At 41.7% G+C, this 20,544-nt stretch overlaps 1 protein-coding gene across 1 annotated transcript in view; it reads left to right on the forward strand.

Moving 5' to 3' along the window:
- The first annotated feature begins 12,489 nt into the window (after positions 1-12,489).
- Positions 12,490-20,544, forward strand: part of LOC107131271 (ATP-binding cassette sub-family C member 4) — a 188,759-nt gene continuing 180,704 nt past the window's right edge. The window contains 1 exon segment of the mRNA XM_024989168.2: positions 12,490-12,728. Coding sequence (XP_024844936.1) covers positions 12,655-12,728 — 74 coding nt within the window. The 5' untranslated portion in view covers positions 12,490-12,654.

Genomic DNA, 20,544 nt, shown 5'->3' on the forward strand with positions numbered 1-20,544 from the left:
TAAAAGTCCCTCATTAGAAAGGAAAGAGAGGTTTCCTCTTTCTAGCTCAAGCAAAAAAGAAAACAGAAATTACCCCCCACTCAACATTCTCAAGGAAGAAATCCAGTTGGTCTGCTTAGCCATGAGGTTATCTGTGGGTCAAGCCCTTTGCATATTGACATGGCATATTATGATTGGCTAGATTTCAGTTGGGTGCCCAGCCCTGAGTTTACAGAGGTAGATATATTACTAGAAGGAGGAGTGATAGAGAGATTGTCACCATATTCAGAGCTATGGATACCCACAGGATTATGTTTAAATTGTGAATCCTGTATGTCCTGTATGTCTTGATAGAAAAATGCTTGAGGACCAGCCCTGTCCCACCCGAGCCATTTTAGTTCTGTTGTTAAACCTGCTGCAGATTTAACACAGCTTTGACCATATGTCAGAGATCCTATGGACCAGTGGTCTCCAACCTTTTTGGCACTAGGGACCAGTTTCATGAAAGACAGTTTTCCCATGGACCAGGGAGGGTGGGATGGTTTCGAGATGATTCAAGCTCATTACATTTACTGTGTACTTATTTCTTTTATTATTATGTTGTGACTATAAAATGAAATAATTATATAACTCACCATACTGCAGAATCAGTGGGAGCCCTGAGCTTGTTTTTCTGCAACTAGATAGTCTCATTTTGGGGTGATGGGAGAGACTGACACCTGAAGTGTGTTGTTTATGTCCAATCTACTCTGCAATCACATTTTGGTTGCTGTCACTCCAGAAAAGCCTGCTTCCCAAAGATAGCTTGTTGAATATGGAAGCAGACTTTTTAGTGCTTTGTGGTATTCTCAGGATATTCTGTCTTTAATCTAGAACATATAGAGATTTGAAATTGTCTCAAACATACTTTTTAGATCATCATCATTTACAATCTCAAGAAGGTGATCCTCTTTTACAATGGATAAAGTCAATTCACCTGGCTTATTTGCAAATGGATCACAGATCCATTCCTTCCCAGTTCAAGAGTGTTTTGTGGTTGGGAAGTAATGCTCAAATTCTTTCAAAAGCTGAAATAGGTGATCACACACCACCCAGGATGAAGAAGGCCCTGGCTCAGTCTCTTTCAAAATCTCTATTAATATTTGAAACATGTCAAAACCCCAGTGTTCACTTGTTACCTCCATAATTCCAGTTCAGCACTGAATGCAGCCACTTTATCTGCTGACTTAAACACAGTTGTCCTCCTCCCCCAAAGTGATAGATAGATTGAGTTCATTGAGAAGGTTGAGTATGTCACACAGGTAAGCAAGGTTTGCAATCCCTTCTGTGTCACTGAAAGGTGCTGCCAGAAATCTCTGGAGCATCTCTTGTACCTCAAAAACTCTGACCAGTGATCTACCTTTAGAAAGTCTTCTCACTTTTTTATGCATAAGAAATGTGTGTGCTCTGCATCCATCTCCTCACAGAACTGCATGAACAGACGTGAGCTAAGGGCATGCATTGTGATGTATTTGATCCTTTAGTCACATCCTGCAAACATTGTTAAGTTCAGGTGACACTTTTCAGCTAGCCAGCATTTCTCTATGGATAACGGTGTATATCAACTCACATTTAAAAGTGATCTCTTTGACCCAAGTAATGAAACAAGAAAGCCATCCAGTCATGGCAGCCACTGTGTGCACAGACCAACACAAAATGACCAATTCAGTTTTCCTGATATGTAATTTCAAAGACTTAAATAGTTCTGTAGCTGTGGTATTGGTTGGCAAGAAAAGTGCACAGAACATATCCTCGTGCACATGCTCCTAAAAATATAGCTCATAGAAACAAGCATTGTTGCCTTTTGATCAACATCAGTAGACTTGTTAAGCTGGATTGCATACCACAGTGATTCATTAATCTTTCCTACAATTGTGTCTCAATATCCTGCTGTTTCATCAATTCATTTAGCTATGGTACTAGCCAAAAGAGGGAAAGGTGCCACCTTTTGAACTGCAGCCTCTCCTAAAAGTTCACGAAAGCTGTCCTCAGCACCAGGCAGGATCGACTCTTTAGTAGGAGTGAGGGACTTTTTAACTTTAGCAATGATGTTCGCCACTAAGAATGATGCTCTCGGTGCAGACACATTTGATGAAATTGTGGCCATCACTAATTGCTTCTGTTCTTCGTGTTCACATATTTCCTTTTGAAAAACTCCAAAGGCTTGTCTTTCAATGCAGGGTACTTGTTTTCCATGTGACAACAGTTGTGACAGTTTCATGGCTTCATTGTATAACTCGTTGCAAATATATGTGTTGCAATTAACCTGTAATTGAAGTAGAACTCTTGATATTTTATCTTAATTGAAGTTTTCTTTTGTTGGCAGTCTCAGACTGTTTTGCTGTCTCATCATTGGGTCTCTCCCCCTTATCAAAGAAGCTCCGACTCTGTTTTTCACTCATTTTGGCTCAAGTTAGCTTGTGGGCTTACCAAAACTGTGACAGAGACAAGTATGCAGTGCAGGAAAGAGGCACTGATGGAAGTAATGGGCAGGCCTTGTGCACACTAAAATTAGTGTTGGATTCTGCCTTAAAGTCTGTCACGAGATGCAGCTGAGCAATTGAAGTACCAACTCATGTGCTACTGTATGGCCTGTCAACAGATGCAGCTTGTCACTTGCCACTCATTGAAAGGGTCTTGATATGAGTCTGCAAGCAATTGGCTTATTACGGACCCTCTGCCATCAACCTCTCTGCTAATGATCATTGTACTTGCAGGTGCTCCCCAGTGCTAGCATCATCACTTCAGCTCCACCTCAGATCATAACGTATTAGATTCTCATAAGGAGTGCTCAACCTAGATCCCTCACATGAGCAGTTCACAGTAGGGTTCATGCTTCTAAGAGAATCTAATGCTGCTGCTAATGTGACAGGAGGTGGAGACCAGATGGCAATGTGAGTGATGAGAAGTGGCTCTAAATACCCATCAAACTTCTCTTCCTCGCCCATTGCTCACCTCTTGCTCTGTGGCCTGGTTCCTAACAGGCCATAGATCAGGGGTTGGGGACTCCTGCTGTAGACCATATAATAATTTATAGTTTGCACAGATACAGATTTCCCCCATGATCCATGAGGTTTATTTGGAAATGAATCATCAAGTCCACAAGATTGAATTTCTCCTTAGATGTTGTTTTGTTAATGGCTGGCTTCATTAACTCAGCATAATATATTCAATGTTCATCCATGTTGTGGCATACATACATGTATCTATCTTTACAAATAATATCCTATTGCATGTAATATCAGATTTTATTTATCCATTTATTAGGTGGTATAGACTTGCTTCCTCCCACCCCTAACACCCCTAATTATTACCTTTTCATGAATAATGGTGTTATACCATTAGTAGTTAAGTTTTCATGTGGACATATGTTTTCCTTTATCCTGGATAGATAACTATGAGCAGAATTTCTGGGTTATGTGGTAACTTTGTGGTTGTACCATTTTACATTCCCTCCAGCAATATATGAGAATTCCAGTTTCTGTACATCCTTTCCATCACTTGTTATTGTTCTTTTAGTTGTGCTGCTGCTGCTGCTAAGTCACTTCAGTCATGTCCGACTCTGTGCGACCCCATAGACGGCAGCCCACCAGGCTCCCTCGTCTCTGGGATTCTCCAGGCAAGAACACTGGAGTGGGTTGCCATTTCCTTCTCCAATGCATGAAAGTGAAAAGTGAAAGTGAAGTCACTCAGTTGTGTCCAACTCCCAGCAACAATTTCAGATCAGTAAACAAGTGCAGATAGAGGTCTTATGACATCTCCCCCATGTTTGTAAGCTCTGTGTCTGGCCTAGTGGTCCTGAGCCTGAAAGGCATTCACTGAACACCTGTTCAAAACAAAAAGCTTTTTGTTGTTGTTTTTTAATTGAATGGTAATTGCTTTATAGAATTTTGTAGTTTTCTGTCATACATCAACAAGAATCAGCCATAGGTATACCCATGTGCCCTCCCTCCTGGATCTCCCTCCCAAAAAGTGGGAAAGGGACCTGAAGAGACATTTCTCCAAAAAAGACACACAGATGGGTAATAGGCACACGAAAAGATGCTCAACATCACTCATTATTGGACAAATGCAAATCAAAACTACAAGAAGTTACCACCTTACACCAGTCAGTGTGCCCATCATCAAAAAGTCTACAAACAATGGATTCTGGAGAGGGTATGGAGTGAGGGGAACATTCTTGTAATGTAAACTTTCTCCCCATCTCACCCTTCAGCCTTTCTCAGAGTCCATGTTTGAGGTCCCTAAGTCATACAGCAAATTCTCATTGGCTATCTATTTTACATATGGTATTGTGAATTTCTATGTTACTTTCTCCATACATCTCCCCTTCTCCCTCCTCTCCTCCCATTCTATCCATAGGTCTGTTCTCTAAGTGTGTTTCTCCATTGCTGCACTGAAAATAAATTCGGGTCAGCAAATGGTAAAGCTTCCATAGTTACTAAAAATCACCAAAAGGTTTTAGAAACACAGGAAACTTCAGCTCAAAGCGCTGAAATAACAGCAGTCATAGAGGCTTTTCCTATGTTTGCAGATGAGGAATTGAACCTTTATTCTGATTCTCAGTATATTGTCAGGTTGTTTCCACATATTAAAACTGCGGTTTTGTCTGAAAATAAAACTACCATATTTCATTTGTTAACTAAATTACAGGAACAAATTTGGAAAAGAAATAAAATATTTTTTATTGGACACATTTGGGCTCATTCTGGATTGCCCGGCCCTTAAAATGCCTTTAATGATTTGGCTAACTTGTTAACCAGAAATACAGTGGCTACTGTGATTGAGGAGGCCAGAGCCTCTCACTCACTTCATCATCAATACGTTACTGCTTTAAGATATCAATTCCAAATTCCCAGAGAGACTGCTCGAGAAATTGTGCGTTCTTGCTTATATTGCCCCACTGTTTATAATAGTCTACCTATGGGAGTTAATCCTCGCGGTCTCAAACCTAACGTACTCTGGCAAATGGATCTAACTCATGTTTCTTCATTTGGAAAACTGTCCTTTGTTCTTTAACTGTAGACACCTTTTCTCATTTATTATTGCAACTGCTCATACAGGGGAAGCAATTAAAGATATAATACAACATTTCTTTACTTGTTTTTCATATTTGAGCCTGCTAAAAGCTCTGAAAACTGACAATGCTCCTGTGTCTAAGTCTTTTCAGGAATTTTGTATAAAGTTTCAAATTAAGCATAATACAGGCATCTCTTATAATCCCCAGGGACAGGCCATTGTTGAAAGAGCGCATCAAACATTAAAAATCCAAATTCAAAAACTAAAAGAAGGGGAGTTTAAGTATAGTTCTCCCCATCAAATCTTGCAACATGCTCTTTTCGTAATAAATATTCTAAATACTGATCTGGCTGGAACTACTGCAATGCTTCGTCATTGGTGCCTGGAGCAATTAAATGCAAAACCGTTAGTCAAATGGAAGGACCTTCTCTCAGGACAATGGAAGGGTCCTGACCCCTTATTAACTAGCGGTCGAGGATGTGCTTGTATTTTTCCACAGGATGCAGATTCTCCAATTTAGATCCAAGACAGGCTGATTCGCCATGTTGCAGACCCCCAGACATCCAGTTCCCCCATTGCTTCTATCACAAAAGAGGAGCCCGCAGGAAGGGGAGGCAAGATAAACATCGAGATCCCAGTGAGACCGATGGGGCTGCTGCAGCGCGAACTCCAACCAGAAAATAATTCTACTTATTCTGTTTTGGCTTGTCTACCCTCTCCTTATGTTTTTCTCTTTACCAATGATTCTGGAAAACTTAATGTACATGTGACTTTCACTGGTGGACCCAATGCAGTGACTTGTGAACAATGTATGCTCTCATCTTGTTTAAACCCTCAAAATAATGTTTGCTCCTTTGTAGTGTTACAACGTCCACCTTATCTTATGATGTAACCACTTATTGATATGTTAATTATGGTCTCGCTGTGTTACAACAACTGCAAGATTTAATGTGATCGCGACAATTTGTGGGCTTTACTTATTTTAGGAATATCAGCTTTAATAGCAGCATTGCTTCTGTTACTGTGGCAGCAATATCATTGACTCAACAAGTGCATACTGCCCAATATGTTGATACCATGTCTAAAAGTGTTTCTTTAACTCGAGCAACACAGGAAGCTATAGATAGGAAATTAGAGATGAGAGTAGACACCTTAAAAAAGGCAATAATGCATATTGGGACTGAGTTACAGGCTTTAAAAGTGAAAATGGCTCTGTCTTGCCACGCTGATTACCGGTGGATATGCGTGACATCTTTAAAGGTAAACGAGACAGATTATAAATGGAAAAAAAAAATTACAAATCATATTTCAGGTGTTTGGAACAGCTCTGACATTGGCCTGGACTTAGGGAAACTCCATAATCAAATACAGACCCTGGAACACTCTTGACTGGATTTTCCGCCGCTGGAGCAGCTAATGACTTTTTTCACACCTTCTCTAACTTTTATTTCTGGAAAAAGCATTCTATCTAATCTTCTCATAATCATTCTTCCTTGTATTGTCAGGATTCTTCGGCAGAACATTCAGAAGCTCGCGACTGAGCTGCATCTGGCTGTTTTAAGAAATAAAAAAGGGGGAGATGCCGGGAGCCGGCATATTGCATATTGAGTGCATATTGCATATTGAGTGCAGCACTTTCCACAGCATCATCTTTCAGGATCTGGAATAGCTCACCTGGAATTCTATCACTGCCGGTAGCCAGCATGAGGAACTCCGCCCATGACAAAGGTCATGAGGAAGGAGGCTTGGCATACACAAAGGCGGGATCAAGCCTCAGGAGTCCCCCATCTACCCCCAAAACCATAGTCTGCCTACTTTCTGCTTTGTGCTTTCACCTACACCTCTGACTTTACGGGGGGCTGTCCTCCACTACCTCTCTCTGAAAAAAGTTAGCTTACAGTTCCAGTTAATAATTCCTGGGTGTGACAGTGTTTAACCTACAAACTCCTTTGGAAATCCTCTAGCCTGCCTGAATAGGTTTTTCCGGCCACGTGTGATTGTTCAGAGCCTCCCAACTGTGAGAGGCAGGAGATGTTCTAAACTGTCTAAACACAGATTCTTTTGAGTAGTTAAAAGATTGATTAGAAATTGTATTGGTGAAGGGATTTTCACTTGTTGGGCCAATGTTTGCTGCTAAGTTTCCATATCCCTTACCTGCTGTGTCCCTGGCAGTGTATTGATTAATATAATTGGTGTAAGTAGAAGCTTTAATGTTTGTAACCTGGGACCCTTGAGTTAATTCTTTTTCTTGTTATAGCCCACCACACCTTTGCTCTGTAGGAATGCAACTTTATCTAATGCTTTTGGAGGGTGGCTCCTGACCAATCACCTTTAGAGAAAAATAAATTTTCTGAAGAAAAGGTCTTAAAATGTTAACAGGCCTCCGGGCCAGAAGATGTTGCAAATCACCTAAGCTTTTGCATATGATAAGTTTGCAGGAAGAAAGGCTGGCTTGCTGCATGACTCTACCCCTTCCCCCATTATCCTTTATGCATAACTTAAGGTATAAAAACTACTTTGGAAAATAAAGTGCAGGCCTTGTTCACTGAAACTTGGTCTCACCATGTCATTCTTTCTCTTACCTTCTGGCTGAATTATTCAGCCTCTTTTCTACACTGAATTTCCTCACTGAGCTATCCTTATTTCAGCCTCTTTTCTTCACTGAATTTTCCTACTGAGCTATCCTCATTCTATTACTCTTTATATCCTTAATTAACGTTTAATTAAGCAATTGTTTCCTGATCCTCGAGGACGCCGTCCCTGCTTCGAATTCCCTGGATCCACCGGGGCTGGACCCCGGCACAGTGCCATCTCTTCAGATTCCATATATATGTGTCAGTATACAATATTTATTTTCCTCTTTCTGACTTACTTCACTCTGCATAATAGGCTCTAGTTTCATCCACCTCATTAGAACAGATTCAAATCTGCTCCTTTTCACGGCTGAGTATTGAAGAAGGAAATGGCAACCCACTCCAGTGTTCTTGCCTGGAGAATCCCAGGGATGGGGTAGCCTGGTGGGCTGTCATCTCTGGGGTGGCACAGAGTCAGACACAATTGAAGCAACTTAGCAGCAGCAGCAGCAGCAGTAGTCCATTGTATATAATGTACCACAGCTTCCCTATCCATTTATATGTCGATGGACATCCAGGTTGCCTCCATGTTCTCACTATTGTAAACAGTGCTGCAATGAACATTTGGGTACGCGTGTCTTTTTCAGTTTTTATTTCCTCTGGGTATATGCCTGGGAGTGGGATTGCTGGGTCATATGGTGGTTTTATGCCTGGCTTTTTAAGGAGTCTCCATACTGTCTTCCATAGTGACTGTATCAGTTTATATTACAAGAATGTTACCCTCTCTCCATACCCTCTCCAGCATCCGTTGTTTTTAGGCTTTTTGATGATGGGCACTCTGACTGGTGTGAGGTGGTAACTTCTTGTAGTTTTGATTTGCATTTGTCCAATAATGAGTGATGTTGAGCATCTTTTCGTGTGCCTGTTACCCATCTGTATGTCTTCTTTGGAGAAATGTCTCTTCAGGCCCCTTTCCCACTTTTTGATTAGGTTGTTTGCTTTTCTGGTATTGAGTTGTATGAGCTGCTTGTATATTTTAGAAATGAATTCTTTATCAGTTGTTTCCTTTGCTATTATTTTCTCCCATTCTGAGGGCTGTCTTTTCACTTTGTTTGTAGTTTCCTTTGCTGTGCAGAAGCTTTTAAGTTTAATTAGGCGGTGCTTGTTCACTTTTGTTTTTATTTCCATTATTCTCGGAGGTGGGTAGGAGATTTTGCTTTGATTTATGTCATCAAATGCTCTGCCTATGTTCTCCTCTAAGAGTTTAATAGTTTCTGGTCTTACATTTAGGTCTTTAATCCACTTTGAGTTTATCTTTGTGTACGGTTTTAGGTAGTGTTCTAATTTCATTCTTTTGCATGTAGCTGTCCATTTTTTTCAGCATCATTTATTGAAGTGGCTGTCTTTGCCCCATTGTATATTCTTGCTTCCTTTGTCAAAAATTAGGTACCCATAGGTGGGTGGGTTCATCTCTGGGTTCTCTATCTTGTTCCATTGTTCTATATTTCTGTTTTTGTGCCAGTACTATACTGTCTTGATTACTGTAGCTTTCTAGTTTAGTCTGAAGTCAGGAAGGTTGATTCCTCCAGCTCCATTCTTCTTTCTGAAGTCTGTTTTGGATATTCAGGGTCTTTTATGTCTCCATATGAATTGTGAATTTTTTTGTTCTAGTTCCATGAAAAGTGTCATTGGTAATTTGATAGGGATTGCATTGAATCTGTTGATGGCACTTAGTAGTATAGTCATTTCAAAACAAACAGAGTTTTATTTGTATTTGTTTTAGTTTTTACAAAATACTCTCACAAATTCTGAGGCTGACAGTAACCCTGTTGGAAGCAGGATGAGTGAGGCATCTAGAGCTCTGGTCCCTTGGCTCCAGACCCAGTCCTCTGAACAGTGTAACACTGGATTTGAACATTTCTTCTAAATATCATAGTAGTGTATGTTCAGAAAAGAATGCTAAGAAGTTTCAAAAAATCTTTATTAAAAAAAAATACAGCAGAAGCTGTAGGGACTGAGTGTATTTGACAGTTTGGAGACACTAATTATTGTCTTGAGACAGTTGTGGGGGCCAGAGAGAACAGTCTGGGGAAGTGTGACAAGAGTAGTCACTAGACTTACAACTTCAGCAAGCAATTTATTCAACTTTGAAGTAGAACTAGTAGCTGAACATTTATAGGGATGGAGAAATGTAGAGAATTTCAAAGAGAACTGGAAATCAAGTGAGGAGTGATTATTTGGGTTGTTTGATTGCATTATCTGAGAAAGAGTTAACGCCAGAAAGATGGGTAATTGGGAGTTGACAATTTTCAGCTTTGTCTTCCTTTTTTCAATAGAAAACTTCAAACATGCATGAGATATCAAGAAAATAGTATAATAAACCACCAGCATGCCCATCAGTAGAAAATTATCAACAGTTTGCCATTCTTATATGTTTGAGTTATAAAAAATATTTGAATATATTAAGGATTTCTTTAAAATTAATTTCTCCTTCAGCTTTATTGAGGTCTAATTGATGATCAAAAATTGTATTTATTTAGATGTACAACTTGATGACTTGACATACATATACATTGTGAAATGCTCATCATACCAAGCCAATCAATATATCTATCACTTCACATCTTAATCATTTAATTTTTTCTCTCTTGTATGTTGAGAACTCCCAAACTCTACTCTCTCAGCAAATTAAAAGGACAGAGTACTTTACTGTCAACTGTAACCAAATTACTGTACACTAGTTCTGCAGGAAATATTCATCTTGCATAACTGGAGCTAAAAGTCATTATTAATAACCCCATTTTAGCCAAGGTACATGGGAAATTATCAAAGAATAATGAGATGATCTTATTATAAGCACCGCAAACTTTGATCTTTCTTCATTTAGAATGAAAGGGAAGAGAAGCTGCTGAGCTGGTAAGATGGCCACACAAATAACTTATCACTTATGAGTGGGAGCCCAAGATTTTATTTTCAGTCCTACAGCATTAATTCATTCAGATGGCATATTCCAGACACTTTTCACACACTGACCATCCAACAGTGAGACAGTCATGCTGGACTTGGACTTGAATCCAAATTAAAATTCACCATTTACTGACTCATTGGAAAAGACTCTGATGCTGGGAGGGATTGGGGGCAGGAGGAGAAGGGGATGACAGAGGATGAGATGGCTGGATGGCATCACTGACTTGATGGACGTGAGTCTCAGTGAACTCCAGGACTTGGTGATGGACAGGGAGGCCTGGTGTGCTGCAATTCATGGGGTCACAAAGAGTCGGACACGACTGAGCGACTGATCTGATCTGATCTGACTGATTCAAAGATCTTGGAGAATGCTGTCCTTGAGCCTCATCTTTCTCATCTGTAAAATAGAGATAATACCTTCTTGAATAGGGCATTGTGGGAGTTAAAAGTGAATTAAGTTTCCCACAAATGCACATAACCTGTATTCTGTAACATATTGCCATATTGTATTCTGTAACTATTACTCCACTAGGCAGACTCTGAGCTCATGATGAAAGAAATCATAAGGCAATCTCTCTGTCCCAAATTCGTCTTCAAAGAGGGCAGCAAAAAGCTCACAAAGGTCCCCCCACAATGTAACTTGTGAGATGCAAGACACCTCACATGTTGTGGCGATCCCTAATGACAGCATGAATTCATGTTTCAAAATCATTTGAAGTCTTCTAATCTTCTGTTACATTTGTTTAAGTCTTATAGCTCTACAAACATAATCTGTGCTAAACCCTGTTGTTGGCCATCATCAAATGTTTGGTGTCTGGTTTGTATTGGCCAAACCAAAGTCTTGTGCCCAATGTACACTGAGGTGATATGAACTGAAATGTTGGAGTTCTGAGCAGAGAAAGGTTTATTGCAAGGGCCAAGCAAGGAGTAAGGATGCTCATGCTCAGAAGGCTGGAACTCCCCAGTGGATTTCAGGGGATGTTTTTTAAAGGCAGTCTAGGGAAGAGAGTGGAGAGTACTTGATTTAGCTCATGTACTATTCTCTGCTTGATGTTGAGGAGCACGGTAATGCAACAGGGGTTATCATCATAAATCCTTAGGTTCCAGTTTATCATGGTCATCATGCAGTTAACTTCTCCCACCTGGTGGACTTTTTAGCATCTGCAAAACAACTCAGGAATGTGCACCAAACATACTATCTGTAGCCTTCTAGGAAGAACTAAAGATTTTGTGACTGCCGTATGGCAGGTCTATTGATAACGTTTTTTTTTTTTTTTAATTACGTGTTTACATTTTTCCAGTCATTAATTCTTGAGCCAGCCTTTTGTGATTCAGATGAGGCCTGGGAGACTAAAGATTTTCTACAAACAGGAGACAGGCAGAGGGCATTGGGTGGGGGTAGGATCTATCCCAGGAAGGCCCCACTGGGTTCTGTTTCATTACAGTTGGAGAACTTCCCACAGCGCCCTTGTTTGGTCTTGATGAGAGCAGAGGGCCCAGAGAGGAGGCTGCTATCTCCTTCTGCTAGCTTTCTCCAGGTTTCCTCTGCAGCCCATGGGGAGACTCTGAGCAACAGAGATGGGCGGGGCCTGAGCCTCTCGTCTCCACCTTCTGGGTGAGTGCCTGGGCTCAGAGCAGGAACTTCCGCAGAGTTTGCGGCCAGGTGCGCTCCTGGGAGCTGGGCTGGTTGTGCCTCACAGTCAGCCTGCTGCCTTTATCAAAGAGCTGATAACTTTGCCTCCCACCTGCGTGAGGCTTCTGGAAGCGTCTACCTGGGTGTCTCTTGGTCCTGCAGCTCCACACACACGTGGCACGCTGTATCCATCCTATGCCTGTGGCAGCACCTGCACAGAGCGGGTGCTTCAGAGGTGGACCCTGGAGGCTGCTCAGTCTTGGGAGGCGGACCTGGTGCACAAAGGGCGCTCCACTCTCAGAAGCAGGTGTTCTCAGGCTCCGGCCCAGTGGACCTGTGAGGCGGCCAGTCTCCAGCATCCCCACCGGCGCCTCCAGGAGCAGCAGGAGCCCCACCGCCGCCTGAGCAGGGAGACCCCGGTCTGTGTCCTCCTTGGCCCACAAGATGCTGCCCGTGTCCGCGGAGGTGAAGACCAGCCCGCTGCAGAAGGCGAACTTCTGCTCGCGCCTGTTTGTCTGGTGAGCGCCCTGAGCTTTGACATTCCACCGCGGGTGCAACACTGTCTGCTTCTGTTGGGGACCAAGGGACAAAGCGAGGGAGCGTGCCTGGGAGCCTGGGGCCGGTGGGGTTACGAGGTTGGGAGGGGTAGGGTTGGGAGGAGTACCAAGGTACCTGGTGTCAGGGGAACTGAGCCTCCCTGCCTTGCTGCTCTCCGCCCAGCCAGCCCCCTCACCTGAGAGCTGATGCAGCAGGAGCAGAAGGCAAGGAGGTTGCTCAGTGAGAGTCACTGCCTAGCAGGAGAAGGGACTGGGCTCCCCACTCTCCACCTTATCCAGTGGCTTCAGAATCACTCAGGAATTCGCTGTCAGTTCTGAAATAAGCTGCAACTCCCGCCCAGCCCCTGACCCCCACCAAGCAAGCAGTGAACAATTTTCTCTATCTATTTAGTGCCCTGCATCTTTGCCATCTTCCAATAATGTTCCCACCTTTTCCCATGTTCCTTAGGTGAACATCTGAGTTCCAACTGCCCTGGGCTCCCTCTTTCCCCCTGTCTATGACCATGTCTTTCTTTCTGTCCCTCCTTCACTCCCTGTGTGGTTCTGTATGTCCTGGTACCTAGTTTTGGCCAATTTCATGTGTGTACAAAACACTATTGTTTTTTATTAAATGAATGGGGACGTTATTCTGGAACATGTGTTGCTTTTGCCTGGGACATATGGCCAGGAGTAGAGTGTGTATTTGACCACAGCCCCTAGCCCTATTGTGAATATCTCCATTTCTACATTTGAGAACCAAACCCTGGGGATGGGGTCCCTGAAACCTGTGGGGTCTTATCCAGATCTCTATCCTTCAGAGAAGCAGTGCATGGTCTTGATGCAGGTGGTCCTGCCCAGGAGTCCTTTGGTCCTGAAGCCACTGACAGGTCCATGAGCTGGGAGGAAACACAGAGATGAAAAGCACTGCAGAGAGCTGAAGCTCTTAATTGAAGTCCTCATCTAATAGCTGGGGCTACAGATATGCAGGCCTGAACCTTTGGATTTTAATCACACTTGGGTGATTATTCGGTCTTTTGTTTCTGGACCCTAACCCATTTATCTTTTCCACAAATTCTGATACTTCTTTTATTAGACAGCCTAGGGGATCCCCAGGGGGATGGCAGCTCCTATGCTTGTTTTGATGGTGGTGTATTCAGTGCATGTAGCTACATCCCTTGGCTATTTTGTTGCCCTTTAGGAAAGTGGGGCCTAGAAGAAGGAATATGTGTGTGGTTACCATAAATAATAGCAAAGTAGACAAATGTCTCCTTAATGTCAAGTAGGGCAAGAAACTCTCAAAGCACATTCTATTTGTTGACTTTGAAAATGTATGTGTATAGAAATGGAAGGTGAAGACTTCCATTTTCATTGGCACCCATTTCCAGTTTTCCTGCTAGGGAGGAAGGAGCTATTACGTCTTATTTTGTGCTTGAAGACTCTGAAGCATAGAGGTTGAGTAGTTGCCTACCATCAAACAGCTAGTAAGTGGTGGAGTGGGATCTCAAACCAGGAAGTCTGGTTCTGGGGTCTGTGTTTCTTGTGTATGTAACTGCTGTGCTTGCCATGGAATTGGCTGCCTGGACTTGTTCCAGGGTCCTGACCCTGATTGAGACCGCTTATGATGATGGGGAGGTTCTTTTTCCACTTAGATTCCCCCAACCAATTAGTAAACTGATGGTGAGACTGGTAGAGCACAAGCTTTGCTCAGTTACCAAAGAATGGAAAAGCGCAGACTTAGTTTGCAAGCCAACCTCTCAGCCCAACTGGGTATATAGGAGGGTTGAAGTAAAAGGAAGGGAATCAGGTTAAGAGAGGGAGGAATATTCATGGCTTACCCAATAATGCGGTATGATTTGGACCTGAAATTAAGGCAACACTCCTTTCAGTCCTTGTATGAGCTCTTTGCTTTGTTGACATAGCCATTGTCAACTGTAGTGGTCCTGATGGGTGTGTCATTTATCATGCTTATATATTACAGTGGGTGCATAATGAGGCTCTGTGTCTACTAGATGTTAAGTCTTCTGCCATTTGGGTCCTACCTAGTTCTAATCAGTTCTTATTTTTTTCTTTCTTTTTATGATTGAGCCTGAAACTCAGATAAGAGCAGTTGGTTTCCATTCAAGGGAGGGGCAGGGATATATTTCTGGGGCATCAGCCTTTTCTTTTTACTGTTCCTTATTACTGAAGGACTCTGAAGGGGCAAAGGTTCATCTTCTGATCCTGCTACCTGCTAAGCGTAGGCACTGTTACATGTTGGGTTCACTTCAGTTCAGTCACTCAAATTGTCTGACTCTTTGTGATCCCATAGACTGCAGCACTCCAGATTTCCTAGTCCATTGTGAACTCCTGGAGCTTGCTCAAACTCATGTCCATTGAGTTGATGATGCCGTCTAACCATCTCATCCTCTGTCGTGTCCTTCTCCTCCTGCCTTCAATCTTCCCCAGCATCAGGGTCTTATCCAATGAGTCAGTTCTTCGCATCAGGTGGCCAAAGAATTGGAGTTTCAATCTCAGCATCAGTCCTTCCAATGAATATTCAGGAAAGATTTTCTTTAGGATTGACTGGTAGGATCTCCTTGCAGTCCAAGGGACTCTCAAGAGTCTTCTTCAAAACACAGTTCAAAAGCATCAATTCTTTGGTGCTCAGTTTTCTTTATAGTCCAAACCTAACATCCATTCATGATTACTGGAAAAGCCATAGCTTTGACTAGACAGACCTTTGTCAGCAGAGTAATGTCTCTGCTTTTTAATATGCTGTCTAGGATGGCCATGACTTTTCTTCCAAGGAGCAAGTGTCTTTTAATTCATGGCTGCAGTCACCATCTGCAGTCATTTTAGAGCCTCCAAAATAAAGTCTGTCACTGTTTCCATGTTTCCGCATATATTTGCCATGAAGTGATGGGACCAGATGCATGATCTTCATCTTTTGAATGTTAAGGTTTATGCCAGCTTTTTTCACTGTCCTCTTTAACCTTCATTGAGAGGCTCTTTAGCTCTTCTGTGCTTTCTACCATTAGTTCAGTCAGTCAGTTCAGTTGCTCAGTCGTGTCCAACTCTTTGCGACCCCATGAACTGCAGCACACCAGGCTTCCCTGTCCATCACCAACTCCCGGAGTTTACCCAAACTCATGTCCATTGAGTTGCTGATGCCATCTAACCATCTCATCCTCTGTCATCCCCTTCTCCTCCTGCCTTCAATCTTTCCCAACATCAGGGTCTTTTCAGATGAGTCAGCTCTTTATATCAGGTGACCAAAATATTGGAGTTTCAGCTTTAACACATCAGTCCTTCCAATGAACACCCAGGACTGATTTCCTTTAGGATGGACCTGTTGGATCTTCTTACAGTCCAAGGGACTCTCAAGAGTCTTCTCCAACACCAGAGTTCAAAATCATCAATTATTCTGCACTCAGCTTTCTTTATAGTCCAACTCTCTCATCCATACATAACTATTGGAAAAAACCATAGCCTTGACTAGATGGTCCTTTGTTGACAAAGTAATGTCTCTGCTTTTTTAATATGCTGTCTAGATTGGTCATAACTTCATGGCAGCAATTAGCATCTGAAGTGATTTTGGAGCCAAAAAAAATATAGTTAGCCACTGTTTCCACTGTTTCCCCATCTATTTGTCATGAAGTGTTGGGACTGGATGCCATGATCTTAGTTTTCTGAATGTTGAACTTTAAGCCAACTTTTTCACTCTCCTCCTTCACTTTAATCAAGAGGCTCTTTAGTTCTTCTTCACTTTCTGCCACAAGGGTGATGTCATCTGCATATCTGAGGTTATTGAAATTTCTTCCAGCAAACTTGATTCCAGCTTGTGCTTCATCCAGCCCAGCCTTTCTCATGATGTACTCTGCATATAAGTTAAATAAGCAGGATGACAACATACAGCCTTGACATACTCCTTTTCCTATTTGGAACCAGTCTGTTGTTCCATTTCCAGTTCTAACTGTTGCTTCCTGAACTGCATACAGGTTTCTCAAGAGGCAGGTCAGGTGGTCTGGTATTCCCATCTCTTGAATAATTTTCCACAATTTATTGTGATCCACACAGTCAAAGGCTTTGGTATAGTCAATAAAGCAGAAATAGATGTTTTTCTGGAACTCTACAACCTTGCCATATTCTCCCAATTTGGAACCAGTGTCTTTTTCCATGTCCAGTTTTAACTGTTGTTTCTTGACCTGAATACAGACTTCTCAGGAGGCAGGTCAAGTTGTTTAGTATTCCTGTCTCTTGAGGAATTTTCCACAGTTTGCTGTGATCCACACAGTCAAAGGCTTAGCAATAGTCAATAAATCAGAAGTAGACGCTTTTCTGTAATTCTCTGGCTTTTTCTGTGATCCAACAGATGTTGGCAATTTGATTCTGGTTCCTCTGCCTTTTCTAAATCCAGCTTTAACATCTGGAAGTTCATGGTTCACGTACTATTGGATAATTTTGAGTATTACTTTGCTAGCGTGTGAGATGAATGCAATTGTCCGGTACTTTGAACATTCTTTGGCATTGCCTTTCTTTGGGATTGATGAAAACTGACCTTTTCCAGTCCTGTGGCCACTGCTGAGTTTTCCAAATTTGCTGGCATATTGAATGTAGCAATTTAAAAGCATCATCTTTTAGGATTTGAAATACCTCAGCTAGAATTCCATCAACTCCACTACCTTTGTTCATAGTGATGCTTCCCAAGGGCTTACTTGCCTTTGCATTCCAGGATGTCTGGCTGTTGTCCAGTGATCACAGCACCATTGTTATCTGGGTCATGAAGATCTATTTTTGTATAGTTCTTCTGTGTATTCTTGCCACCTCTTCTTAATATCTTCTGCTTCTGTTATGTTCATACTACTTCTGTCCTTTATTGTGTCCATCTTTGCATGAAATTTTCCCTTAGTTTCACTCATTTTATTGAAGATATTTCTATTATTTCCCATTCTAATATTCTCCTATTTCTTTGCCTTGATCACTAGGAAGGCTTTTGTATCTCTCCTTGCTATTCTTTGGAATTCTGCATTCAGATGGATATATATTTTTGCTTTTCTCTTTTTCCTTTCTCTTGTCTTCTTTTCTCAGCTATTTGTAAGGCCTCCTCAGACAACCATTTTGCCTTTTTGCATTTCTTTTTTTGGGGGATGGTCTTGATCACTGCCTCCTGTACAATGTCACTAATCTCTGTCCATAGTCCCTTAGGCACTCTGTCTATCAGATATAATCCCTTGAATATATTGTCACTTCCACTCTATAATCAAAAGGGATTTGATTTAGGTCATATCTGAATGATCTAGTGGCTTTCCCTACTTTCTGCAATTTAAGACTGAATTTTTCACTAAGGACTTCGTGATCTGAGCCACAGTCAGCTCCCAGTCTTGTTTTTACTGACTGTATAGACTGTCTCCATCTTCAGCTGCAAAGAATATAATCAATCTGATTTTGGTATTGACCATCTGATGATGTTCATGTGTAGTCTTTTCTTGTTTTGTTGGAAGAGGGTGTTTGCTATGACCAGTACATTCTCTTGGCAAAACTCTGTTTGCCTTTGCCTGTTTCATTTTGTACACCAAGGTCAAATTTACCTGTTATTCCAGGTATCTCTTGACTTCCTTGTTTTGCATGTCAGTCCCTATGATGAAAAGGATATCTTTTTTGGGGTGATATCCTATCTAGAACTAAGGTTCTAGAAGGTCTTTTAGGTCTTCATAGAACCATTCAACTTCAGTTTCTTTGGCATTACTGGTTGGGACATAGACTTGGATTACCATGATATTGAATAGTTTGCCTTGGAAACGAACAGAGAGCATTTTGTCATTTTTGAGATTGCACCCAAGTACTGCATTTTGGACTCTTTTGTTGACTATGATGGCTACTCCATTTCTTCTAAGGGACTTTTGCCACAGTGGTAGATATAATGGTCATCTGAGTTAAATTCGCCCACTTCACCCCATTTTAGTTCATTGATTCCTAAAATATCGATGTTTACTCTTGGCATTGCCTATTTGACCACTTTCAATTTACTTTGATTCATGGACCTAACATTCCATGTTCCTATACAATATTGTTCTTACAGCATTGAACTTTATTTCCAACACCAGTCACATCCACAACTGGGTGTTGTTTTCGCTTTGGGTTAGAGGAGCAGATTTCTCCTGATTCCACCAAAATGAATCTGATTGTCACCAGGCCAGAGTCCCAATTGCTCATAGCCTTGGGTAAAGACCATCTGCCACTTGATTGTCTCAGTTCTCTAAGAGATAAAACTAATGAGACAATTGAGGAATCATGGACCAAAGGGCAAGAGAAGGAAAGTAACTGTAAGTGGTTCTAAGAATGACCTTAGAAGCCCAGTGAATCTGGGGAACCTTCTTTTGTTCCTGTCACAAATTTGTTCAGCCAGGCCCTTCTTGTGTTGAGTATTTGGCCAAGTGACCTTCTCTCTATTAAATAAAAATTTTTATTGGAGTATAGTTGATTTACAGTGTTGTGTTAGTTTCAGGAGTACAGCAAAGTAAATCAATAGACATATATCCACTATTTTTAAAAGGTTCTTTTCTTTAAAAAAGATAAAGGCTATTACAGAGTATTGAGTAGAGTTCCCTCTGCTATACAGTAGGTTCTTATTAGTTATCTATTTTATATATACTTTCCTGGTGGCTTAGACTGTAAAGAATCTGCCTGCAATGCAAGAGACCTGGGTTAGATCCCTGGGTTGGGAAGATCCACTGGAGGAGGGCATGGCAACCCACTCAGGTATTCTTTTTTTTTTTTTTTAATTGTGTTGTCTTCTTTTATTATTATTATTATTTTTACTTTACAATATTGTATTGGTTTGCCTGGAGAATCCCCAAAGGCAGAGGAGCCTGGTGGGCTGCAGTTCATGGGGTTGCAAAGAGGTTGGATATGTATATAGTAGTTTACGTATGTCAATCCCAGTCTCCCAATTTGTCCCCTCCTCCCTGCCCCCCTGGTAACCATAAGTTCATTTTCTACATCTGTAACTCTATTTCTCTTTGGTAGATAAGTTCATTTGTACTGCTTTTTAAGATTCCATGTATAAGTGATATATGATATTTGTCTTTGTCTGCCAGTGGTTTTCTTTCTCTGGCAATTGGGGTGTGCTGTCTTCTATCTGACCACTAGTGTTAACATAAAGACAACAGGAAATGGTTGCTGTGGCACAAATTCCCCCTTGATCAGCCAGCAGGTAGTCAAGAGCTTTGCAGTGGTCAAGTGTCATGTGGGCCAGAGGGTCTAGTGAAGATTTTGTCATTCTAAGGTTAGAACTGGGTTCTCTACTTACCTAGGCCAGTCTCTGACTTTTTTTAATTTCTTTTTTTTTTATATACTTAGGTTATTATAAATTCTTTCTCATGCTAGGCTCACCAGGGAGCCTAACAAGAGTGACAACTGCTATTACCAGTCCAGCTCCCTTCCTGACTAGATAAATGGCCCCCTTTGATTCACAGGTTGTGTGAGTGTAATTAAAATCTGAATGTAACCTTGATCTGGGTGTGAACCACATATAGCCCAGTGTCCCCTGGTAGTTTCTTGGAGACAGTTGATGACCCAACATGGGTGGCCCTTGCTACAGGGTCCTTGAGAAACAAATATCCCTTAGGGGCACACACACTGTCTTTGAATTTTATTGAGTCTTGTTTAGGCTCATGGTGGCGCCCTCCCATCCAGGGTACTTGCACATGGCCAGCCGCTCCATGTTTGGTATGATCCTGTCCCCAGAGCCCTTAAGCATGGTAACTATCTAGAGTCGGCCATGCCTGTCAGTGGAGGGCTCATAGTGAACTGTTGGTTG

Source organism: Bos taurus, unplaced genomic scaffold (genome assembly GCF_002263795.3).
Source record: "Bos taurus isolate L1 Dominette 01449 registration number 42190680 breed Hereford unplaced genomic scaffold, ARS-UCD2.0 Leftover_ScbfJmS_264, whole genome shotgun sequence".
Lineage (NCBI taxonomy): Eukaryota > Metazoa > Chordata > Mammalia > Artiodactyla > Bovidae > Bos > Bos taurus.